Raw genomic sequence first — 21870 nt, 5'->3', positions numbered from 1 at the left:
AGGGGTGGATCACCATCCTCCAACCATGCTTAAACCTGATCAAGATATTCTGCCTTTTCGGTTTTGTTGCATTGGAGATGATGCCAGGATGGGCTCTTATCACTGTAGGTTTGACATTTTACGTATTTCCCTTTGGGCCTAACGAAGTCGGCTTCAAAACAGGGTCTGCCTGCACGTTATTACTCCTTGTCTCCATTAAATTAGCAGGTTATACTGCCAAAGAATTTGACCACTTCTTCAAGTAAATGCATATATCTCAACATCACACCAGATGACACAGAATGGTCTTAAAAACCTGGTAAGCTATTATATATCATATCAGCAGTTACCGTTGCTCCAGCTGAAAATGCAAAGCTCAACTAAGATTTAAACAGCATCAATTACAGAAAGAACTGCACATAACACCTCAGTTGCTTAATATATATATATATATATATATAATATTCATTACAAGGGCCATTTACGATTTTCCTTTGATTCTTCTGGTTTTTATTACAGAACACCTGTTATGTATTGACTTCTTGTTGAAAAGAAAATTTTTTACCTTCAGGTTGATTGAGATGGTAAAATCCTAATAGGAGTTCTGCATCAAACATTTACTGGGCTGCTTTTTACATGGCCTGGAATCCAGAAATCCCATATGTATGTAACCATGACCCCAAGGCTTCGTGAAATCTGACAAAAATTTGAAGTTTTCTTGAGGACATGATCTCTGGGAGTTATGATCCGGGCTTCATCAACCTACGGGTGGGTAACATGTACAACTATTGCAGGGCTCATCTTCTTCTTCCTCTCACTAAAACTCTTGCATGAAACCAAGCTTGGAAGGCAGCACTGCACAGACTTAAATGGCTTCTCCTTAAAAATGGGGTTATCTCCATTAGCAGTCCTTTCACTAGTGCACAGGGAGTTAGCTCCAGAGACATAGGGGGTACCATCTGCAGATTTTGGTGGTAGTAGGTCTTGTATAGTTGGTTTGGCTTCTATCTTTCCATTAGCAAGATCCTGGTTCCTTGGGGTATTTAGCTCATTAACATCTTGGTCTTCTCTAATGCTCTCACGGAATAGTTCAACCAGCTTCTTTTTCTTTCCTGTTGGGGATGTTTCAGAGACTGACCCAGGAGATCCTTCCTCAGTGCCCTTCTTAACTTGAGGTGTCCCCATGGCGAAGCTATGATGAACAGGGGTATTGCCACGAGATGGAGTAAAATCTGCACACAAATGTACAACATTTTGATGGGATAACCATAGACAAGAAAAAAACAATCCTAGAGAATGCTTGGTCAAATAAACGTAGAAAAATGACAATCAGATATCACAGTCATATTACAGCAGGACTAACAGAGGTGTTGAATCTTTACTCATAAAACATTCAATGCAACATTGTCAAAACTATGACAAGTTAACAACCTAATTTTAATCATGAAACTTTACCCACGAAAATTGCAATTATAAAAAATAAAATTTATTCAAAAGATGAAAAACTATGAGTACTGTAGGAAACACCAGAAAAAAATATCAACATATATGGCAATTATATAAGCTTGCTAGACACATTGATTCAAACGGTTTTAATATTCTTACCACCATTGACACTGAAGAAATCGTCCTCACAATCTGAATCTAGCCAGGCTCGGGAATCAAAAAAAGTCTCATCTTTACTACCTGCACCAAACAAAATACAATTTTAGCTTAAGGTATTCAGATAGCCAAAAAGAAGGAAGTTAACGTATTAGCAAAAGAAGGAAGTTAATGTATAAGTTGAGCTATATTGACATACTTACCATAGAGTTCATATCTTCAAATTAATTAGGAACCATACCAACTTGATATTGAAGATTATTATACAATGATATGTGTTACTTGAGAAAATTTCAGGAGGTTTTGAATTTTGATCACAAAATAGCAAAGATCTAACAACTATGGAGAAGCAGTCAAGTCAAAACACAATTTTCAGAAACCGCTGCATCCAAGTGTTCAATATGATCTCAATTTGATGTTGAGATGGTACATTTCTACAGTAGTCCTACCCCACAACATAACCAAATGTCAATTTTGTTGGAGCTTTTAGTGCAATTTACCAACACACCCACCTCCACCCCAAAAATAAAAGGAGATACTAAGTATCGACCTATTGCTCAGAATCATCAAAGCAGCAAAGTTTAGATTCTCCCTGTCAAGATGAGCTAAACCAACAGTGACAGGTATGTGATGTACCAAACAACCAGACACCCACAGAAAAGTGATTCAGAGTTGATGAGGATGTCATCTCTTTGATATTCTATAGACATATCATCACTACTAGCAGTCCTAAGTTTAATAGCCAAGTCTATTGCATTGAACATAAATTCTAGAAGTAGCTAGGACAACAACAGAATCCACAATTTGACTTCCATGGGAATTCAATATCCATCTTAATGTCGAATTAATTACAGTAATATTCATAAACCAACTTGCATAAAACCGTTTGCGCTGCCTTACATTTAAGAGTGGTCCATCCATCAACCAGCTTTCCATCAAGGGCTGATAAATCTACCACAGGATGTACTGCTCTAAATGTGGAGATAAAAAAAAAGGGCCACCACAATGATGCATACTTCCAAAATCAGACAAATTCTCAAAACAACCATTTAGGATAAATACAGGAAGAAGATTGTTGATTGCTAACATGTTTTTATGACATAATATTCCACATCATACGGTAAGGCATTAAACAAGGGCATCCAATCAGCCTGAATTATGATCCATCCTATTGGCCAAGTTAAGAATTTCAACTCCAATACTGCCAGATTTAGGAAAATTTAGCTTCATCTCATCTTGAAGTAAATTTCAAGATTAGCAATAGTGTAAACTAACAATTTTCCTATACGCCTTGCAGTTCCAAATAGCGAATGACTTTTCTAGCAAGAGAATGTGAAAACAAAAGAAAACCTACTTTTCTGTTAGAATTCTCCATCTTCAATTGGAAGAGAGGGAAAATGGCATGTTGTAGTAGCCATCTAATTAAACAGTGTTCTGTTAACAACAAAACAATTTCTTTTTCCAAAAACAGAAAACTGAACTCTTATCCAAAATAAACTAATTGAAGCTAGTAACAAGGAGGGGAAAGGGGAAGCCAAAGAAAGAGTCTGGATCATCAATAAAGAGAAGGAAATCGTAAATTTAGGCTATGATAGAAGAGCTTGCACTAAAATAACACAGAAAATGCTCTAAAATGACCCCAAAAAGGCCATACTGGAGTGAGCTAAGAAACCATAACATGGAGAAAAACCAGATTTTTAAAAAAGAAAAAGAAAAAAACATCATGTCTATTCTAGCTCACAATCAACAGAGGCAAAACCAATTTTATTAGGCATATTATTCACAGCAGACATGCAAAAATAACCATAAAAATCAATAATTGGGAACACCATCATTCATCAAAACAAAAAGAAAATTATTTTTTTCTAAAAAAAAAAACCATAGACTGCTTGATATCAAGATCAACATGTTAGTAGTAAAAAAATAACAACTTTGACAAACCCCAAACCAATTTCAGATCTCACATCATCAAAATAAATCATCATCAAAAAACACAGAAACAGAGAAACGAAAAAGGATGAGAACTTTACACTCCACTGAAGATAAAAAGTGAAAACAAGTAAAAAGAAAATCAAAGATATTGCCTTTCCCTCATAACCAAGAAAACTAACTCTAACAAGTTTCTTTGTTTTTTTTCCCCAAAACAACACAAAGAAAACCAAAAAGAAGTCCAATTACCTAAATCTTTCAAAGTAGAGGGAGATTGAACTTTGAGAGCGAAGTCACAATTGGCAGCAGGTTTCTCTTTAACAGGTGAAGGTGGAATGATCAACTTGTCTGTTTTAGACCCAAAAGAAAGCCCAAGTTTCATGGCTGACTCTTGAGAGCTCTTATGCACTGACACACAAGAACCCATCTCTCTCTCTCTCCTATTTTTTCTTTTTCTTTATCTCCAACGCTTTAGAACCAAAACATCAGCCACTCACAGAGCAAAAAAAATGAAACTTTCTTCCTTGTCCTCAATGGCCTCTGCAACCCAAAAAGCAGAAGTGAAAGAGAGAATGGGAGAGAGAAAGAGAACGTTTTTTGGCGTTATATTGAAGGAGTGGAAAATGCCTCCTTTGAGAGAGAGAGAGAGAGAGAGAGAGAGTTTGGCCTTGAATTGAAAGGGAAGTTAGCATAGCAAGCACTGCATGAAGTCTCTTTTTTGCAGGTTTTTTTTTTCAATACTTCTTTTTCTTACATAAATAAATAAATAAATAATGTCAAGTGGTCCCCTTTCACAGGATTTTTTACCATTTTGGTAATTTTGTGGAACCCACATTAAGTTCTTTGACTTAATGTGATTCTTGTGAATTGTGTAAAAAGCTGCCTTTTCATACTTTTTTATGCTTTTTTATCCTGATTTTTCTTGTATTTTAATTTTTTAATTAAAAATTTTAAAATTGATAGATTGCCTTAATCTTAAATTAAGATGAAATTATTTGATTTCATTCATTCGAGATTAACATTATTAAGATATCATCAGGGTTGGAATCCGGAATTATTTATTAGAATTTACTTAGTAATTAAGTTAAAAAATTATTTTTAATAATGACTATAATTAACAATTCAATATACAAATGTAACAAATTAAATTCAAATTCAGTTGTTAAAGGTGGAAGATTGAAAGAAGTCCAGGTCTAGGTCCACTCTATTTATTATGATTAAATAATGGAAGGTATGGGTTGAAGGAAGAAGAAAGGTTGGGTGATTGTTAATGTTTAGACCAATTTCATTGAATCAGAAGGTCTTAGGTCACCAAATCACCTTAATTTTCGGGCCTTTCCATATATCCTAATTATTGAATCCCCAAATTTTAAAATGTGTCTGCTAAGTTACTTGGGATCTTCATTTTGTTGGTTCTTTTATTGATTTTTAATGCAAATTCCCAAGCTTAGAATTTCACAGCTAGGCATAGAATGAAATGCTCAAAGTATAATCTAAACAAAGCATGGACAGTTCATCTCTCTCAAATCATATGTTTAATCATTGTTTCTTTCCCAACTTTGCCTTTCACTAATGGAAAATGTGTTGTTCAATAAAAACACACATATTTGGTTCCTACCTTGGCTAAGATTCCCCCAATCAAAACTCTTTGACCTTGCCTAAACTTAAAAAAAAAAAACCCATAAATATTATTTAAATAAACAATATAAATGTGAAAATTATAAATATTAAAACAATAATTCTTAGCTTATACATGTGTTGCACATTAAACAAGTTTCAAAGTTATTTCTGGTCAATAACATACATTGCTTTGAATCTCAACACTTTTTTCTACTTTCAAAAATGCTAATTTATGACTGTTTCTTGTGCATGACAAAGAAGAAGATTATATAAAAATAAAATATTGGGATTCAAAATTTATGTGATATGCCTTAGGCCAGCTAGCAAGAATATTTGCATTGATGTTTTTTGTTGGATTTAGGTTTGAGTTTGGTAAAAGTCTTTATATACAGTTGATGTTGTATTGGCCTCATAAATACGTCATTTAAATGTAAGAATTATCGCACAAAAGTTTTGAAAGATTTTTTTTTCTCTATTAAAAGAAATTTCGACGAAGTATTTTGATGGAATATATTCCAGTAGAAGATTAAGAGAGTAAAATAACTTGAAAATTATTACTAGCTGAGCTCCACTAAATCAATTTTGGAATCAACTAAATAAAGTTGGAAAATGGGGTTCTTTCTAAATTTTGAATGACCAAATCAAACCAGTGTATTTAGAAATTAATTAGTTATTAGCAAATGGTAATACAGTTAAAATATTAATTACTTAAACATAAACTAAGATACATTTCATAAAATCTACCCTACCAAGTTCATGCAAAAGCTAAGCTAAGATGTGAGGGCTTAGCTCTCAGACTGCCCTACGTATACTCATAAAGTCATAACATGATATAGCCCCTTGAATTATCTAAATCATGCCTCTCAATGGGGAGGAAAAGTTGAAAATTATGTATGAGAAAATCATTTGGTGCAAAGTAGAATGATTGAACTTGAAAAGAAAATTAAAAAGGCTGAGTAAACTTTCCAGAGTTATGATCAGTAGGAAAAAAAAAATCAAAACTAAAATAAATACACATAAAAAGGTCCTTAAGAGACCTTGTGTCATGGTACAAGGTTGATTGGCAATCAATTTCTTCAGTGGGACAGGGAAAAGTACAGTTGCAGATGAAGATTACACCTTAATTCTTGGTTTGAAAGAAATCCAACAGAAGTGGGATTGCTTGCTAATCCCCATGTTTCATCGAAAATAATGGAAAATTTTGGTATCCATGGAGAGATCACAGACAGCAGATGGAGTTTTTCAGTGCAAAATTTGGTGGTTAACTGAATTATTTTAGGGGTTTTTGGTAGAGAAAACAAACTGAAAGCTGGGACTGCTGGGGCCTTTGACATAAAGTTGAGAGATTTTTTCTTGTATGAAATGGTTTGGTTTGTATCTTTTTCACAAAAATTTATACTCTTCTTCTTAACTCCATGGACGTGTAGCTGATCAGTCATGTCCATATTATCTAAGTGGGAAAAATACAATTAATCTCCCAGATTTTGGCTGCTTATGCAAAGAAAATTAGTGAAAAATCTGCATTTATGTTACATAGCCACCAACAGTCTCAAGTTTGTTTGCTTGTCCTTCTTGAAAAGAACCTCTCTTTTTCATATGATTGATGCTTTAGCCCTTCTCTTCAAAGAATTCCAACTCATACCATTGAATATCGAAAGAAATAGCAAGAATAAACCAGAAGAAAATGAACCATCCCAAGCAATCTTCAATATCATTGTCATAAACCCCATTGTTTCATATCATCCAGCCACCTCAAGAGAACAAAAATTCAATAAAAATGGCCAATGACCGTATGTAACTATGCATGCAAACTAAATACAAGAACTAGAAATCAGTATTAAAAATTTCTAACAAATTATATATAATCAAATGTCATTTTCAACGATAGTGATTAAAAGGACGGTGTATTTATCTTTATTATTTTTAATTTAATCATTTTTTAATTTGTTTTGCATATACGTGTTCGCGTATGCACACGAGCAAAAAACATTATTGAATTTAATATGATGAATTATTTGATATCATAACCCATAAATATCAAGGTTCACCTTATCATCTTATCCACAAATTGTGGCTACCCACTTTTTCAAATTTACCTACTAATTATGACTCTTGGGTTATCAAACGGTCCAATTGTTCTTTTCATGTGAAAATGCTTTTAGCCTAGGAATTTGACTAAGGTTTTATTATCTTTTTACCCCTTCAAGTTAGCTAACCTTTTTCATCATGAAGATTGAAGTCTTTCCAAAGATGGTCAAAGGTCAAATTGAGATTAAATAGTTCTTATTGTAAGATTATTTTTCAAGTTTCTCTTTTCTCATTATTGGTTCACAAGACCTTTTGATCATGTGTCATGTATGGGGTGGGTTAAAGCTTTTTTCATCGTAAAAAAAAAAATGGATAAATTCAATAAATAGAAAATTTTAAAGAAGAAAACATAATATTTTCGAGAAAATTTTTGAAATTAACATCATATTTTCAATAAAATTTTTGTAAACCAAATACTGTAATATTATTTTTAAAAAAATTTAATTAACAAGCTTTTATATATACTAAACCTTGCAATCGCAATATTATCTTTCCAACAATTTAATATCTAACAAAATATTATATATTCATATCTAAGCAAGAGTTAGGACTTGAATATTTTTGTGCTTGAAAATCTACTCTAGACAAAGTCCCAGCTATATTAAAGCATAGAGGTGAACAATAAAGATTGAAATAATTATGATTTCAACTCTCTCTTTGCTTTTTGTAAGCTCACGAGAAGATAATTAGTTATGTCTAATCCCAAGACTTAAAACAAAAAGATGATTAAATCAAAGTTGATTATAAGCTTAGAAGAGACATTTTGCATGGTGGAAGTGTTAGGAAAACACATGGGCTGTGGAGGGTCCAATTTTAGCTAGAAAATTCCAAATTCCCCAAGGAAGCAAAATGTGGAATAAGGGAACCCACCAAAGTTGCCTATGCCTAGTAATGCCAAAAAAGCAGACAAGTTTTGTCAATCAAATGGCATTAACCAAAAGCATATATTTCTCTTGTCTGTAGCCTTTTTCCCTTGGGTAGGCCATGGCCACGCCTACCATCCCCCAATATGTCTTCGTCTGGCGGTTTGGGCCTCACATTCACATCAAATTATCACGTCTTTGGAAAGGTTTTAGAATATTAATCAATCAAGCTTTGAATCATGAATAATGGAAAAATTTTATTAGAGATACGTCGGCCGAGTCACGTGGTGGCCCGATGCGGTTGTAATTTTTATTTTTTGGGTTGATTTTTGAGGTTAAACCATGTGATATTTGTCTAAGTGATTCTCTACAATTCTTTGATTAGTTATTTAAACAAATCCAACTCTCAAGTCACCACACACAATAATATATTCTTTGTTTTCTTCCTTGGTTCATTACCTTTATAATCTGGTTTTTGGTTCTTAATCTCATAGGTTACAGCAAACACTAGGCAGAATCCATCTCTCTGTTTTCTTAGGCCCAAGACTGCAAATCCATTTTCCTCCCAGCCAAACAATAAGAAAGCCCAATGACATGAGTAAAATATAACGTTTAATAGTTAATGTGATCGATTGGTTCGGTTTTGAAATTTTAAAAATTAAATTAAGTGAATTTTCACAAAAAAATAACTGAAACCGATTAACTTGTATTCTAAAATTAAAAATGATCGAAACCGACTTGTATTGGATTAATTCAATCGGTTTGGTTGATTTTATTATTTTCTAATATTTTAATAATGTTTATATATAAAATATATTTAATTGATAATTAATTTTTTAATTGATTTGATTCTAAATTTTAGAGATAAAATTTAATCGATTTCAATTAGAATCGATTAATACTTACCCCTATTTAAGAAGCTCCATATGCTTTAGCTTGGGCTCTAATGCAAGTGTTCATCTTCTTTACTTTTAATTAATGATAGTGAATATATATTTTTCTTATTTTTGGTACTAATATATATTTCACTTTTATAATTTTACGGGTTTACTTGATATTAAATTAACGATACTGACTATTTATTAAAATGGAATATTACTATTATTTAATTACATAATTAGATAATTACCCATCAATTTTCTAAAAAAAGGAAAAATCTGTTAAGACAGCCTATCTTTGAAACATAACTCCGTTGTCCTGATGTTTGGTAAACAGAGGTAGGTAAGAACGTCAACAACTTTGACCATCAAACGACACCGTTTGTACCTGTAGGCTCCTACCTCAGCTGCATCGAACGTCCGTCTGCCTTCAAGCTCAACCACCACCCATTGATAAAGCAGACAAAACAACTGCAAACCCGGGAAAAAAGTAACCCAGAGAGAAATCGGGTCGGATCCCAAGATGGGCGTAACACCGAAAATTGCTCCATCCATGCTTTCATCGGACTTTGCGAACTTAGCATCAGAGGCAAAGCGCATGCTTGACTTTGGAGCTGATTGGCTTCACATGGATATCATGGTAAAAGTTCCCTGCTTTGCTTTTTGGGGATTCTTAAGGAGATGAAACAGATTTTCAAAATTCTAACCTTGTTTATTTTTTTTTTTGGTTTCTGGGTTTTGTTCTGCAGGATGGGTATGTTTCATTGCTTTGATAAAGTTTTCTCCTGTGGAATTTTGGTTCTTTCTCTATCTCCTTGTTCTCAACCTTTTGTTTTGTTATTTTTGTGATTAGTTTTTTTTTAGATATTTTGTAGTTTGCTAATAAAAGGAGCAACTCTCTCTATTGAAGGTTATCAATTTCTTTCTGCCCATCTTAGTGTTCATTTTGAAGCCTTATATTTCCATTCTTGAAGAAATCGTAATCAATGGCGTGAAAAATTTATAAGAGTTCTGTGTTTAGGCCGAGGACATGCTTATTTATTAGGAAAATTGAGGGACATGGTATCCTTTGTTGTTAATAGCATGCTTAGAAACATTTCAAGGGTGGTGGTGCTTTGTTGATGGAATGGAAAAGGATATTAATTTTTTAAATTGAATAAACTCTCTTGCTGTTAATGACTAATCCTGTTGTTATATGAACTTTTGAAATTGGATTGGTTTTTGTGCAATGTCTGTTATTCATGTGTTTAAGTTGTGGTCATTAACTTGCTAGAGTTATTAGTGGTGATTTCTTCTGTTCTGATGAAGACAATAACTGTGTTTTGCCTTATATATTAAGAGCCTAGTACGCTCTGTTTCTCTTATTGGGTACTTCCAGATGCTTACTTGGTCATTGTTATATTTTTCATATAGGCACTTTGTCCCGAACTTAACCATTGGTGCTCCAGTCATTGAGAGTTTAAGAAAGCACACAAAGTAACATCCTTTTTCCCCAGGCAGGCTGGCACTATTTTGGCTTTTTAATATTAGCATGTTTACAACTCAAGATACATCAGGATTCTTCTTCTTTTGCAGGGCATATCTTGATTGCCACCTTATGGTCGCTAATCCTATTGATTATGTTGAACCTATGGGTAAAGCTGGTGCTTCTGGTTTCACTTTTCATGTTGAGATATCCAAAGGTGGGTTGTATGTGTCTTCTTTTTCGTTATTGTTTTACTTCCTGCCATCTTGTCTACCTTTCTATTCCTTATTTTCTTATGCAAAGATGTTGAGGTAACCTTTTGCAGACAACTGGCAAGAACTTATCCAAAGAATTAAGTCAAAGGGCATGAGGCCTGGTGTGGCATTAAAGCCTGGAACACCAATTGAGGAGGTTTATCCACTGGTATAGTTTCCTCCCATTTCTCTGATTTTTCAGCTTTTGTATCTTCTGTTTTAGCTGGTTTTTGGAATTGAATGGAGTCGTGTCTAATTCTTCAGTCACTATTATGTGTCACTCTTTTTCTGTTTCTTTTTTTGTGATTAATGTGGTCCTATTTTTCCTCTTGGGTTGGGGGAATATTAAAAAGGTTGACAGTGAAAATCCTGTGGAAATGGTTCTTGTGATGACTGTAGAACCTGGATTTGGTGGACAAAAGTTCATGCCAGAAATGATGGATAAGGTGTCATCTTATTTCTTACTATTTTGTAATTCCACTTCAGAGTTTCTAGATTTTATTTTGAATGACATTTTTACTTGCTTTTGAAGGTGCGTGTTCTAAGGAAGAAATACCCATCACTTGATATAGAGGTAAGTTCTTGCTGTGTAATATTCTATATCAGTCAAGTTTTGCCATGATTACTTGTCGGAGAGTACCCATTCTTAGGATCATCTTATTCATGATTATTGCCTATTGAAGCATTTGTGGCTTTGTTTTGCAGGTGGATGGTGGTTTAGGGCCTTCAACTATCGATATGGCTGCTTCAGCAGGGGCAAATTGCATTGTTGCAGGGAGTTCAGTATTTGGAGCTCCTGAGCCAGCTGCAGTTATATCCCTTATGCGAAAGAGTGTTTTGGAAAATCAGGAGAAATGTTGACATTGTTACAGGCAAGATAAAGCATATGGGTTTTAATGAGCAAATATATACTGATTGTATGATAGATTGGTCTCACATGATAAGTTTTGAAATTCAATAAAATGATACAATTGTTGGTGGCAAGATTATCATCTCATGATGTGACCTTTAAAGAGGTGTATGTATTAAAACCGGCTACAAAAAATCCTTAAATAATGTCTACTTTTAATTGTAACCTGTATGTTGTGGGACATAGGTTTACCACAAATTTTGTCACTTAAATCATTTGCAATGTCTATTTAGTAATAACTGTTGTTCTTTCTTGTTGCTTCACTTAAAGGAATATCCATGGAACCTGCATGTTTCTGTATTCCAATAAACCAAGAAGAAAAGAACAAAAAGAAAAAAAAAAAAAAAGAAACATGGAATTCTAGGCGGCATGAGCTATAAATTTAGATGGCTTTAGATCAGCTTTCTGTGCTAATGTCTGCCACTTACTTGATTGGTGCTTTTGGGGTTTATCTTTTCCTTCTGCTCTATTCATAAATTGCTAGTTCGGGATCCAACTTTCATGCAAAGAACTCCCAGATATAGACTAAAAAATCTGATTCAGAAAGAAAATCCATCCCTGGATCTGTCCCTGCATTTCTTTCCCTTGCAACCCTGAATGTTAGATTTGACCCTACATCTACAATGTTCTTTTAGTTTAGACGTTTATCAGGATGTTGGATCCAGGTGCTTTGAAACAAACGAGATGGCTTCAGATGTCCATTCCTGTGCACGTGAGTGACATCCATTTACCCTCCGCAAAAACGAGTCTTTGATGTGTCGGGCTAAGTCAGGTTTCGAAGTCCCAAACTTTAATTTTCTTAAAATATGCAGTGTCTCACGTGTTTTCACATGCAAATCAGGTCCTGTATAAAAGTAGTTCTTCGGTAATTGAATCTGTTAAGCACTTCCACATTTCGGAGAGAACCTGCTTTTCAATCACCAACTAACTTTCCGGATAACATGGCTTTTCCATAAACAATGGTTTTGTTTTTCCCCCGACATTGAAAAAGCTAGAATTCCTGAATAAAGTTCCTTTCTATAGAAGAAGTTGCATGCCAGGCCAGAACATGGAGGAAAAAGGAATTTCTCGAAAACCTTCTGTATTTATTCCTTTTGTTGTTCCAAGTTGATATCCAAAACTAGTTACTTCCATGGACAACCTGCTGCAGTGTGGGATGTGCAATGATGATACATCATGGCTGGTACTTTTGAAAACAGTGGAGCTAGTCAACTTAGGATTTTCATGGCAATTTTGACCTATGAATGTCTAGCCTACCTTTCATGCCCCAGCTTTTCCTTGCATGGATATCTCTTCAACTAATAGAAATCATCTTGCCTTTTTCCTATTCTTTCTTTATGTGTCAAAATCTAAATCGTTTCTATTCATCAAAATCATTTCTAAGTAATGCATCTTCGTTAAGAGTTGAATTCAAATTTTCCCGTTTAGAGTTGGGCATGCTACGACAGGAATATTACATTTGCCTATAGGAATTCATGTGTTTCTGATCGTGATATAACTCCTTCCTCATCTCCCCTTTTTATGTTCAGTAATTGAAACTCATCTCCAATCAGCTTACTGCATGTGGATTTCACCCAGTTGTCTAATCTCACCAAGTTGGTTCCCACGTAGGCATCTGAGTTGGCAATGGCAACTCACATGTTCTGTCTAGAAAATCTTCATGAGAGTAAGGAATTTTGGTCATCGTATCATAATTTACATCAAGGAAACGTTAGAAATTGGGACCTAATTTTTGTCAATGGGGGCCCCCTAAATTCGACCTTACCCAATTCTTTGTTACGGTAGGGCAGGAATGTCTATGAACCAGCCAATGCATGCATGTGTTTGTGCATATGCTTTATGTACCTTCATTTTTTTCCAGGTTTTCCTTTTCCTTTTTTCCTGGTTCCATCCGGGGTTGATGAGACAGATTTCTGCAATGCAGACCTATCTATCTTTTGTCCACAAACCAAAGTCCCTCAAGAGTACTAAGCTTCAAAGTTTCTAGGTACAATATCGACAAATACGCAATAATGCTCCAAATTATAGTTAAACAGAATTGGCAGATGCTACTGTGTTAATGTCTGCATAAAATGGATGCGATTTCCAATATCAAATTGTTTCTGATAAAGGGCAACAAAAGCAATCTCAACAGTGCATAAAAAATCCCATCTGGTGTTGAATTTGGCACATTAGCTGCACATGTTTTCTTATCAAAAACAGTTTACAAGTGAAAATTTATCCAAGTTTGGCACTCACTGTCACATTCAGACAAGTAATGTTGTGCATTCCAGTTCTCGGTCCATGAATTCTAAGCAACTTTTTTCCAAACTTGAGGACCATAAATGTAGATTATGGTTTTTGTATGTCCATGATCTACCCGTGGCATTCATGTGATTGGATTAAAAATATCAGAGAGCATCTCCCAAATTCTACCTATATCTCGATAAGGAACAGATTATATGTATGTCCTGTCAAAGCACATGTATGATAGGCTTGTATGCATATTTTTCAGCATATAAAAGCAGGTTTGAAGCCCCAGGAGTTCTCTAAAGTAGTTGAGAGTGGTGGCTCCAAGCACGGCAACTGAAAACTTGGGGATAAAGAGCCACCCCCTAGTCAGTGGAATCAAAGCCCAAGGCTAGGTGGTTACAAACAGCTGGAACCAGATAAAAATATACAATATCTTTGTCATCCCCAAGAATCCTGTCCTTGAAAGGCTTTGAGGAAAAAGCAAAAAAAGCTCTTATTTTAACACTTTATTTTTTTATATTTTTGTGTGTCTATGGATCCAAAATATTCACTCTCTCGAAGTGTGCTCTTTTTTTTAATTGGTCTGTTATGTTGAACTGGTTGGTTATTGGCATGGCATCTGTGATCAGTGAGCTTTACTTGAGAGCTTTGGTCTTAGGGTTCTGGCTACTTGTCTCTTCACTTGGATAGAACTTGCTGAGTTGTGAAACTACATCTCCAGATGCTTCTGGGTACCGTTGCAGTGTAAATGGATCAGAGGATCAATGTGGCACGTTTGCAGTGATCCGAACTAATTCATACTACTCATCTCTTTCCAACTTGAGCTTTTATTTAGGCCTCAATCGGTTTAAAATTGCTGAAGCTAATGGTTTCTCTGCACAAACAGAGTTTCTGCCAAGAGATCAGCCTTTGTTGGTGCCAATTGATTGTAAATGCAACAATGGTTTCTTCCAGGCTGGTTTAACAAAAACTACAATCAAAGGCGAGAGCTTTTATGGTATTGTTGAGTCATTGGAAGGCTTGACAACCTGCAAAGCCATCCGAGAGAAGAATCCTGGAGTCTCACCATGGGGTTTTGGTGACAAAGTCCGGTTACTGATACCATTAAGATGCGCATGTCCATCTGCATTTGCATCTGAAGGCACTTAGAAAGCAAGGCACCTACTTTCTTATCTAGTAACTCAAGGTGATACAATTTCTAACTTGGCTATTGCATTCAATACAACTTCAGAAGCTATAATATCTGAAAATAACAGATCCTTAGGGGCCTTCAAACTTGAAAGTTTAATACCTCTTACATCTCTTCTCATTCCACTCAATGGTGATCCTCTTCTTGGTTCACTAGCAAAACCTAGTGAGCCTAATCTGCATTTTCCAGAAACCAGCATCCCAATAATTAAAACGCACAAGAAAAAGTCAAGGATGTGGAAAGTCGGAGTGTATATTGCATTAAGTGGGGTTGTAGTTGGAGCTATCATTGCTGTTGCAGCAACCTTCTTGGTGATCCAATTGAAGCGAAAGAAGAAGCAAAATTGTAGAAAAGATGTAGATGTGGAACTGCAGCAGCTTAGTTTAAGCGAAAGAACTGCAAGTGAGAAGAAAGTCTTTTTTGAGGGATCTGAGGATGCTTTAGATGGTAAGATCATTGACAGTAGCACTCCCTGTAAGGCGCTGATGGAGATGTACACCATAGAGGGGCTGAGAAAAGCTACAGAGGACTTCAATTCGAGTAATCAGATCGAGGGAAGTGTGTATCATGGTCGTCTCAATGGGAAAAACTTAGCAATAAGGCACACAAGAACAGAAAATATTTCGAAGGTTGAGCTTAGATTCTTTAATGATGCAACTCACCAGCACCCAAACATAATTAAACTGCTGGGAACTTGTGTGACTGAGGTCTCTAATTCGTTTTTGGTCTTCGAATATGCTAAAAATGGCTCCTTGAAGGATTGGTTACATGGTGGATTGGCAATGAAAAACCAGTTCATAGCCTCCTGTTATTGCTTTTTGACATGGAAGCAGAGGCTGAGGATCAGTCTTGATGTAGCAGTTGCTTTACAATATATGCACCAGATAATGAATCCAAGCTATGTTCATAGGAATGTCAAGAGCAGAAATATCTTCTTGGAAGAAGATTTCAATGCAAAGATTGGGAACTTTGGCATGGCAAGGTGTGTTGAAGATGATACAGAGTATCCTGATCTTTCAACTAATCCTGCTAGTTGGAGCCTGGGTTACCTGGCTCCTGAATATCTTCACCAAGGTGTGATTTCCCCAAGTATTGACGTTTTTGCTTATGGGATAGTTTTGCTTGAGATTTTATCCGGGCAAACACCAATAAGCAGACCTGATAAGAAGGGAGGAGGGAATGTTTGGCTTTCAGAGAAAATCAAGGCCATATTGCAGTCAGAGAGCGCAGAGGAGCTAAGGGAATGGATGGACAGTGCATTAGGGGAGAATTACTCATTTGATGAAGCTGTCACATTGGCAAATCTTGCTAGAGCTTGCATAGAAGAAGACCCCTCTCTGAGACCGAGTGCTGGAGAGATTGTTGAGAAGTTATCAAGATTGGTGGAAGAATCACTGGAAGTGGAACATATGTTAATCTGTGAAAGCTCTTGCAAACCTCTGGTAAAAGCATCAACGACCAATCTATGAATAATCAATTAAGGATCCAAAATAGCTACTGTTAGTTCTAATTTTTGAGCTGTTTCGAAATGTTCTGCAGTCCTTGGCTCTTAGCCTCTTGTCTATTGATAAGGGCAGTGGGATCCTGTACATACGTAATTAAGAAACTAAATTGGACAAAAAAAAGCAAGTTTCTACTTTGTATTCTCTATAATTCCTGAAATAATAATCATAGTAGTACTCGATATGATGAAGCCTCTGAGATAACATATATAATTTATAACTTATATATGAAGCTAATGGTGGGCCTTTTTGTTTAACATAGCCTCATTGTTGCTTCATTGAAGCTTGTGCTGCTTTGACTCAAAAGTCAAAGATTAGCTACTAGACAAATCAATCAATTAAGAAAGAGAGAAATTCTACAGCCAAAAGGTTGCCACTTTCCAGGTGCTTATTTTATAGTTAATGCTACCATAACAACCGTTTTGAAGGCTTGTAACTTAGTGGCACGGTTCACATTCTACCATCCCCAGATTTTGGTGGTTGTGATCACAAAAACCCCTGTAAAACCCATCTCCATCATGATGAGAATCTCCTTTATATCAGAATTTCTGATCAATGATTAAAAGCTTTCAGGGTGGGGAGGGACCAAAAGCCTCAATGTAGGAAAATTGTTACCGGACACTGTCTTCTCCTCTCTTTCTCCATATGAGGGTGTAACAATCTAAGTCTAGCCATTGACTCAGCAGCTTTTTGAGCTTAAACTATATAACCCTTAAAAGCTTAAGCTCAAGTTGCTAGTAGTGGTGGGTTTAGATTGTTATATAGGTCTTAACAATCACATTCATATCCGATGTGAGATGTTGGGTATCACAATCTCACCCACTCAAATCCTTGATGTCCTCATCAAGGCCACACATCACATCTATAGGACCAAGATTTCACCAGAGCAATGTGAAAGCCCACATCAGCCTGGCGCAGGCTTTGATATCATTTGTAACAACACAAGTTCAACCATTGGCCCAACAGCTTTTTGGACTTAAACCACGTTGCCCTCAAAAGCTTAAACTCAAGTTGCTAGTAATGGTGGGCTTGAATTGTTATACAGGTCTTAACAATCACATTCACATCAGATGTGGGATGTTGGGTATTACAAGAGAGACTTCTCCTCTTACACCTTATAGTTATTCTTCTAGAAATGAGTCAACCAACAGTTTTTTGTTAGCCCAAAAATTAAAGTCTTACATGTTTAGCTTGGTGATAGCAGGCCAAAATCTTGCATCACTGCTTATATCATACCATTTCATTCAGTTATGCTATCTTGCTTGTAGATTTTGGAAAAATCTAACATCTGAAAAATGCATTAACCTAGTGCTGATAGTCATTCAACAACAAAGCCAAGCATTGGTGTCCAAATTATTGTTGTGATTCTTAAGGGTTAAAATTCTGAACATAAACTTTATACCCTTCATTTGCTCTCTTGTCCTTTCTGGAACTTTGTCAATTTCCTTTCATTTCAATTTTTCTCACTAACATGAAACATGCCACCTACTAGGGTCTATAATGGCATGATGTTACATAACTTGTGTGAATATAAATATAATATAAGGTATGCTGTTAGATTGATTCAAAAGTCATAGTGCTTTATGTTTAAAACAAACAGAGCAAACTTAGATGGTAAATTCTTTATAAATATTTCAACTATAAAGCAAAGCCTATCTTATAACTTGAAATGTAGCAAGTTTGAGATCAACTGTGTGTGGTGAATATCTATCCCTCTGAATACTCAAAATGCTTGGCTTTAGAAAACTAATTATTGTGTTAATTGGCATACTGTCATATTGAGAAATATGGTAGCAACATGGTAATTGGCTTTAGAGAAGTTAATGCTTTGTTGATTCTTTTGTTAAATTTAATATTGATAGAACGGAAATGTTTTATACTTGGTGGTAACATAATATGTAAATTGAGATTTTTTGATAATTTGTTTCGGTTTATATTCAGGTATTAGTATGTATTTTTCTGATTGATACTCGTCGCAAAGATTATTAGCATGCATCGATTTTTTATATTATTAAAATTTTACTTTGAGAAAAAAAACACTTCCAGCCTAGCTTTGCCTTAAAGATTTTAAACTATGTAAAGGGATGGATTTTTCTTTTTTTTTTGTTCCAATTTGCTTGTGTATGATCTGACTTTAGCTCCATTAATTCTTTGTTAACCCTTGATCCGTAATCTCTATCTCAATATCCATTTTCCAATATGTTTCTACAAGTATAAAAATTAGAAACCTAGCCACAATATAAATAAAGAATTAATTATTGATCTTTGAGAAAAGAATCACCATCAAGTGCAAGAAGAAAAAGAAAGATAAAAGAAGAAGAAAAGAAAATTAAATCACAACATCATGACTCTAAATTCATCAAAATTGAGGACTCCATCACCATTGAGATCAAACTGAGCAATCATCAATTCACATTCCTCAATAGTCCTGGACTCTCTTAATCTACTAAGCATCCTCTTCAAGCTCTTCGGTGTGATACACCCACACCTATCCATCTCATACATCTTGAAAGCTTCTCTTCCTCTCCAACTTCTTCCATAAGCCTAACGAAATCCTCCAACCCCAACAATCCATCTTCGTCCGAATCCAAGGCCTCCACCACCACCCCCGCTTCTTTAAGTGACAGCTCTCCTCCTATTGCCTTCACGCACTGTTGAAGCTCTGCCGGGGATATCTTCCCATCTCCATTCTCATCAAAGTGATTAAACACCCTTTCATATTTAGGGTGTTTGCTCATTCTAACAAAAAAGGAGCTTCAAGTTCACATAACGTAGGCTTAGCTTGTATATAATGCTATTGCTACAACAAAAAAAAGCCAAAAAGTTTGACTTTTCTGTTTAGAATGGAGAATTGGAAACTCGGTGGCAATGAAGCAAAGCTATTAAAAAAATAGAAGAGAGGGGGCATGAGAGCAACATGTGTGAATGCAATTATGTTATGCAAATATATGCATGCGTAGGGATGAGGTGTGTGGGCGCTTGACGTGAGTTGACCAGCTTGTAACTTTTCCTCTGGGGGGGGGGGGGAGTTTTAAGGTAGGAAGACTTTGACCTTCAACGTCATGCATGGGGCATGCAGCAGGGCTGCAAGGAAAAATACAGTGGAAAAAGAGGGTAAATCAAAGGAAAAAAAGCATGCGAATCTACCAAGAAGTGACCGCATTCAAATTCTTTGGGTGGGGGGTTTAGGCATGAAAAAATCGATCGATTTCAATGTGTTCTAGATTGCCAGGGGATTTTTTCGACCAAACCATCAAATCAAATTTGCCAAATAAATCAAGACTGGAAAATAACTAAGAAAGGGGCAGAAAGCTTCCTTTTATTGATTCTCTCTCTTTTTTTTTTTCTTGTTGAATATTTATTGCAATTTCCCATGAAGAGGGCAGATGAGATATTAATGGAAGTTGATTTTCTATTATTTAGTTTCTCAATTTCAATTTGTCCACTGTACTTTTATATTTCTATTTGAAAATTGAATATATATATATATATATATATATATATATATGTTAGAGAGGGTTGGTATGTTATTCGGATGTGCTGAGATTAAGGTTTGAGAGATTATATAAAGATTATTATTGTTTTTCTTTTTATGAATCAGATTTTTTTGACCAAATTTCTTTTATGAATCTTTACATTATTTTTTTTTCTTTCAACATAAATCAATTAATAAACCACATAAGTTTGTTGTAGTAAGAAAAAATAAGGGAGATTGCATTATTAATTACGAATTTACTATTATTTTTATTCTGAAAGGTTGGAAGAATTTATTTGTATAGGTGTAAGAGTATTACAAAACATGATGTAAAAATTAATGACTTGAGAAACTCTTGCTTTTGTCATACTGTTTACTTTTCTTGAGAACATGATTGAAAGAGAGGGTAGAAATTTTGCACTTAACACTTTCGGTGTTTCTCAATTTCCAAGGGACGGCGGAATGATTTTTCGTGGAGAAAATAACGTTAAAGCTATAGCTAAGTTCATTGGAGGAAAAAGATTTGAGTACAAAAACCGCTAGCAATTAAACAGAACCAACAAGGGGCAAATTTGTTCCAATGATAGACAGGCCCTTAAGAGATTGACCTTTAAGAAATTTAAGAGAAACTTAAGGCAGAATTAAGTTGAATAGAAACTGCTAATTCAATATCAAGTTTAATACAAATCTTCTCCTTTAATATTTCCCAAATGAAAGCCTTAGCACAATTGGCAAATAATTAAAGATCAATTTCAAGAAGAAAAAAGGCCTATGTCGACATTATTACAATAAAAGAAAATCAATATTAATGAGTTAAAAGTTATTGCAAGAATAATCTACTTTTAGTAGTTGCAAGAAATCCTTTTTTGTAGCAGCAAATGTCATCCCTAATTATGTTTGTTTAATATATTTTGGAAAACGTTTTCAGAAATCATGCTGGTTTGGAAGATGAGAAATTTATTTCAGATGTAAAACATTTTACATATCAATAGAGAAAATATCCAGTGACGTAAACTATTAAGAATGTAAGATAGTTGTCGGAGAATTGGAAGAATACTTTTATACTAAACCTAGTAGTATAGGTTTGCTGAATATTAATATTTAACTTAAAATATTAAAAAATATTATTATTTAACTTAAAATACTAAAAACTTAAAAAATATTAATATTTAATTAAAAATTTTTTAACTTAAAATATTAATATTTAAATTATTCAATCCTATTAAAATGTTAAAAAATATTTTTAATGAAATCATTTGATGTAATTAAAATTTTTATTAATAAATTTAATAAATCTTAATAATAATTATAATAAAAAATATTTCAATCATTGTCACTTAATGAATACACATTTATGGATATAAGTTTTGGATGTTTTACACAGTTGATAAATATTGATATTTTTATAGTGTTATGCTAAAAAAAATAATGAGATGCATTTTTTTTTTGAAAATTAGAGTTTACTTTCATTATAATTATGTGGTTAAATGCTTTGAAAAATATTATTATTTAGAGCCTATTTGGCCTAGCTTTTTTTTAGCTTAGAAAGCTATTATGAAGCTCTTATGAAAAATAATAGCTTTTATAATTTCAAAATAATATTGATATTTTTCATAACAACTTTTATGAAAAATATTGATATTTTTCATTAGAGCTTCATAATAGCTTTTATAATTAAGCTAAATCTGTTTGGTAAGCTTTTTGGCAAAATACATTGTATAAGTTCTAATTTTGAATAAAATTACCATAAGGGGTATTTATATCATATTCAATTACCTAATAAATTAAAGTGGAATAAATCTGTTTCAAGTTTATATACGATTTCAAATATTAAAATCAAAGAAATCCATAAAAAAATGGAACAACTTTCAAACTTATATAGTA

General features: G+C 34.3%; 4 protein-coding genes and 1 pseudogene across 4 annotated transcripts; 3 read left to right on the top strand and 2 right to left on the bottom strand.

Moving 5' to 3' along the window:
* Positions 1-340: 340 nt before the first annotated feature.
* Positions 341-4151, bottom strand: LOC18600987 (uncharacterized protein At3g27210). The gene is made up of 3 exons (XM_007031774.3): positions 3760-4151; positions 1585-1665; positions 341-1211 (listed from the first exon to the last, which is right to left on the bottom strand). Exons 1-3 carry the CDS (start codon positions 3935-3937, stop codon positions 742-744), a joined length of 729 nt encoding a protein of 242 aa, XP_007031836.2. The 5' UTR covers positions 3938-4151; the 3' UTR covers positions 341-741.
* Positions 4152-9270: 5119 nt separating this feature from the next.
* Positions 9271-11662, top strand: LOC18600986 (ribulose-phosphate 3-epimerase, cytoplasmic isoform). The gene is made up of 8 exons (XM_007031772.3): positions 9271-9599; positions 9709-9713; positions 10373-10435; positions 10535-10641; positions 10750-10847; positions 11032-11124; positions 11211-11252; positions 11384-11662. The coding sequence occupies exons 1-8, from the start codon at positions 9483-9485 to the stop codon at positions 11537-11539; spliced, it is 681 nt and encodes a 226-aa protein (XP_007031834.1). The 5' UTR covers positions 9271-9482; the 3' UTR covers positions 11540-11662.
* Positions 11663-13522: 1860 nt separating this feature from the next.
* LOC18600985 (protein LYK2) lies at positions 13523-16686 on the top strand. Its single transcript, XM_018118844.2, has one exon. The coding sequence runs from the start codon at positions 15243-15245 to the stop codon at positions 16476-16478; it is 1236 nt and encodes a 411-aa protein (XP_017974333.2). The 5' UTR covers positions 13523-15242; the 3' UTR covers positions 16479-16686.
* LOC148763054 (protein LYK2 pseudogene) lies at positions 14433-14969 on the top strand (annotated as a pseudogene).
* Positions 16687-18799: 2113 nt separating the features above from the next.
* LOC18600984 (putative calcium-binding protein CML19) lies at positions 18800-19249 on the bottom strand. Its single transcript, XM_007031770.3, is given in 2 exon segments — positions 18800-19024; positions 19027-19249. Coding segments are annotated over 2 exon segments (402 nt in total). The 3' UTR covers positions 18800-18845.
* Between the last annotated feature and the right edge of the window lie 2621 nt (positions 19250-21870).

The sequence above is a fragment of the Theobroma cacao genome, chromosome 4, assembly GCF_053813885.1.
Source record: "Theobroma cacao isolate CCN51 chromosome 4, ASM5381388v1, whole genome shotgun sequence".
NCBI lineage: Eukaryota > Viridiplantae > Streptophyta > Magnoliopsida > Malvales > Malvaceae > Theobroma > Theobroma cacao.
Note: the sequence above shows the minus strand (reverse complement) of the source record. Positions and strands in the feature narration are given on the sequence as shown.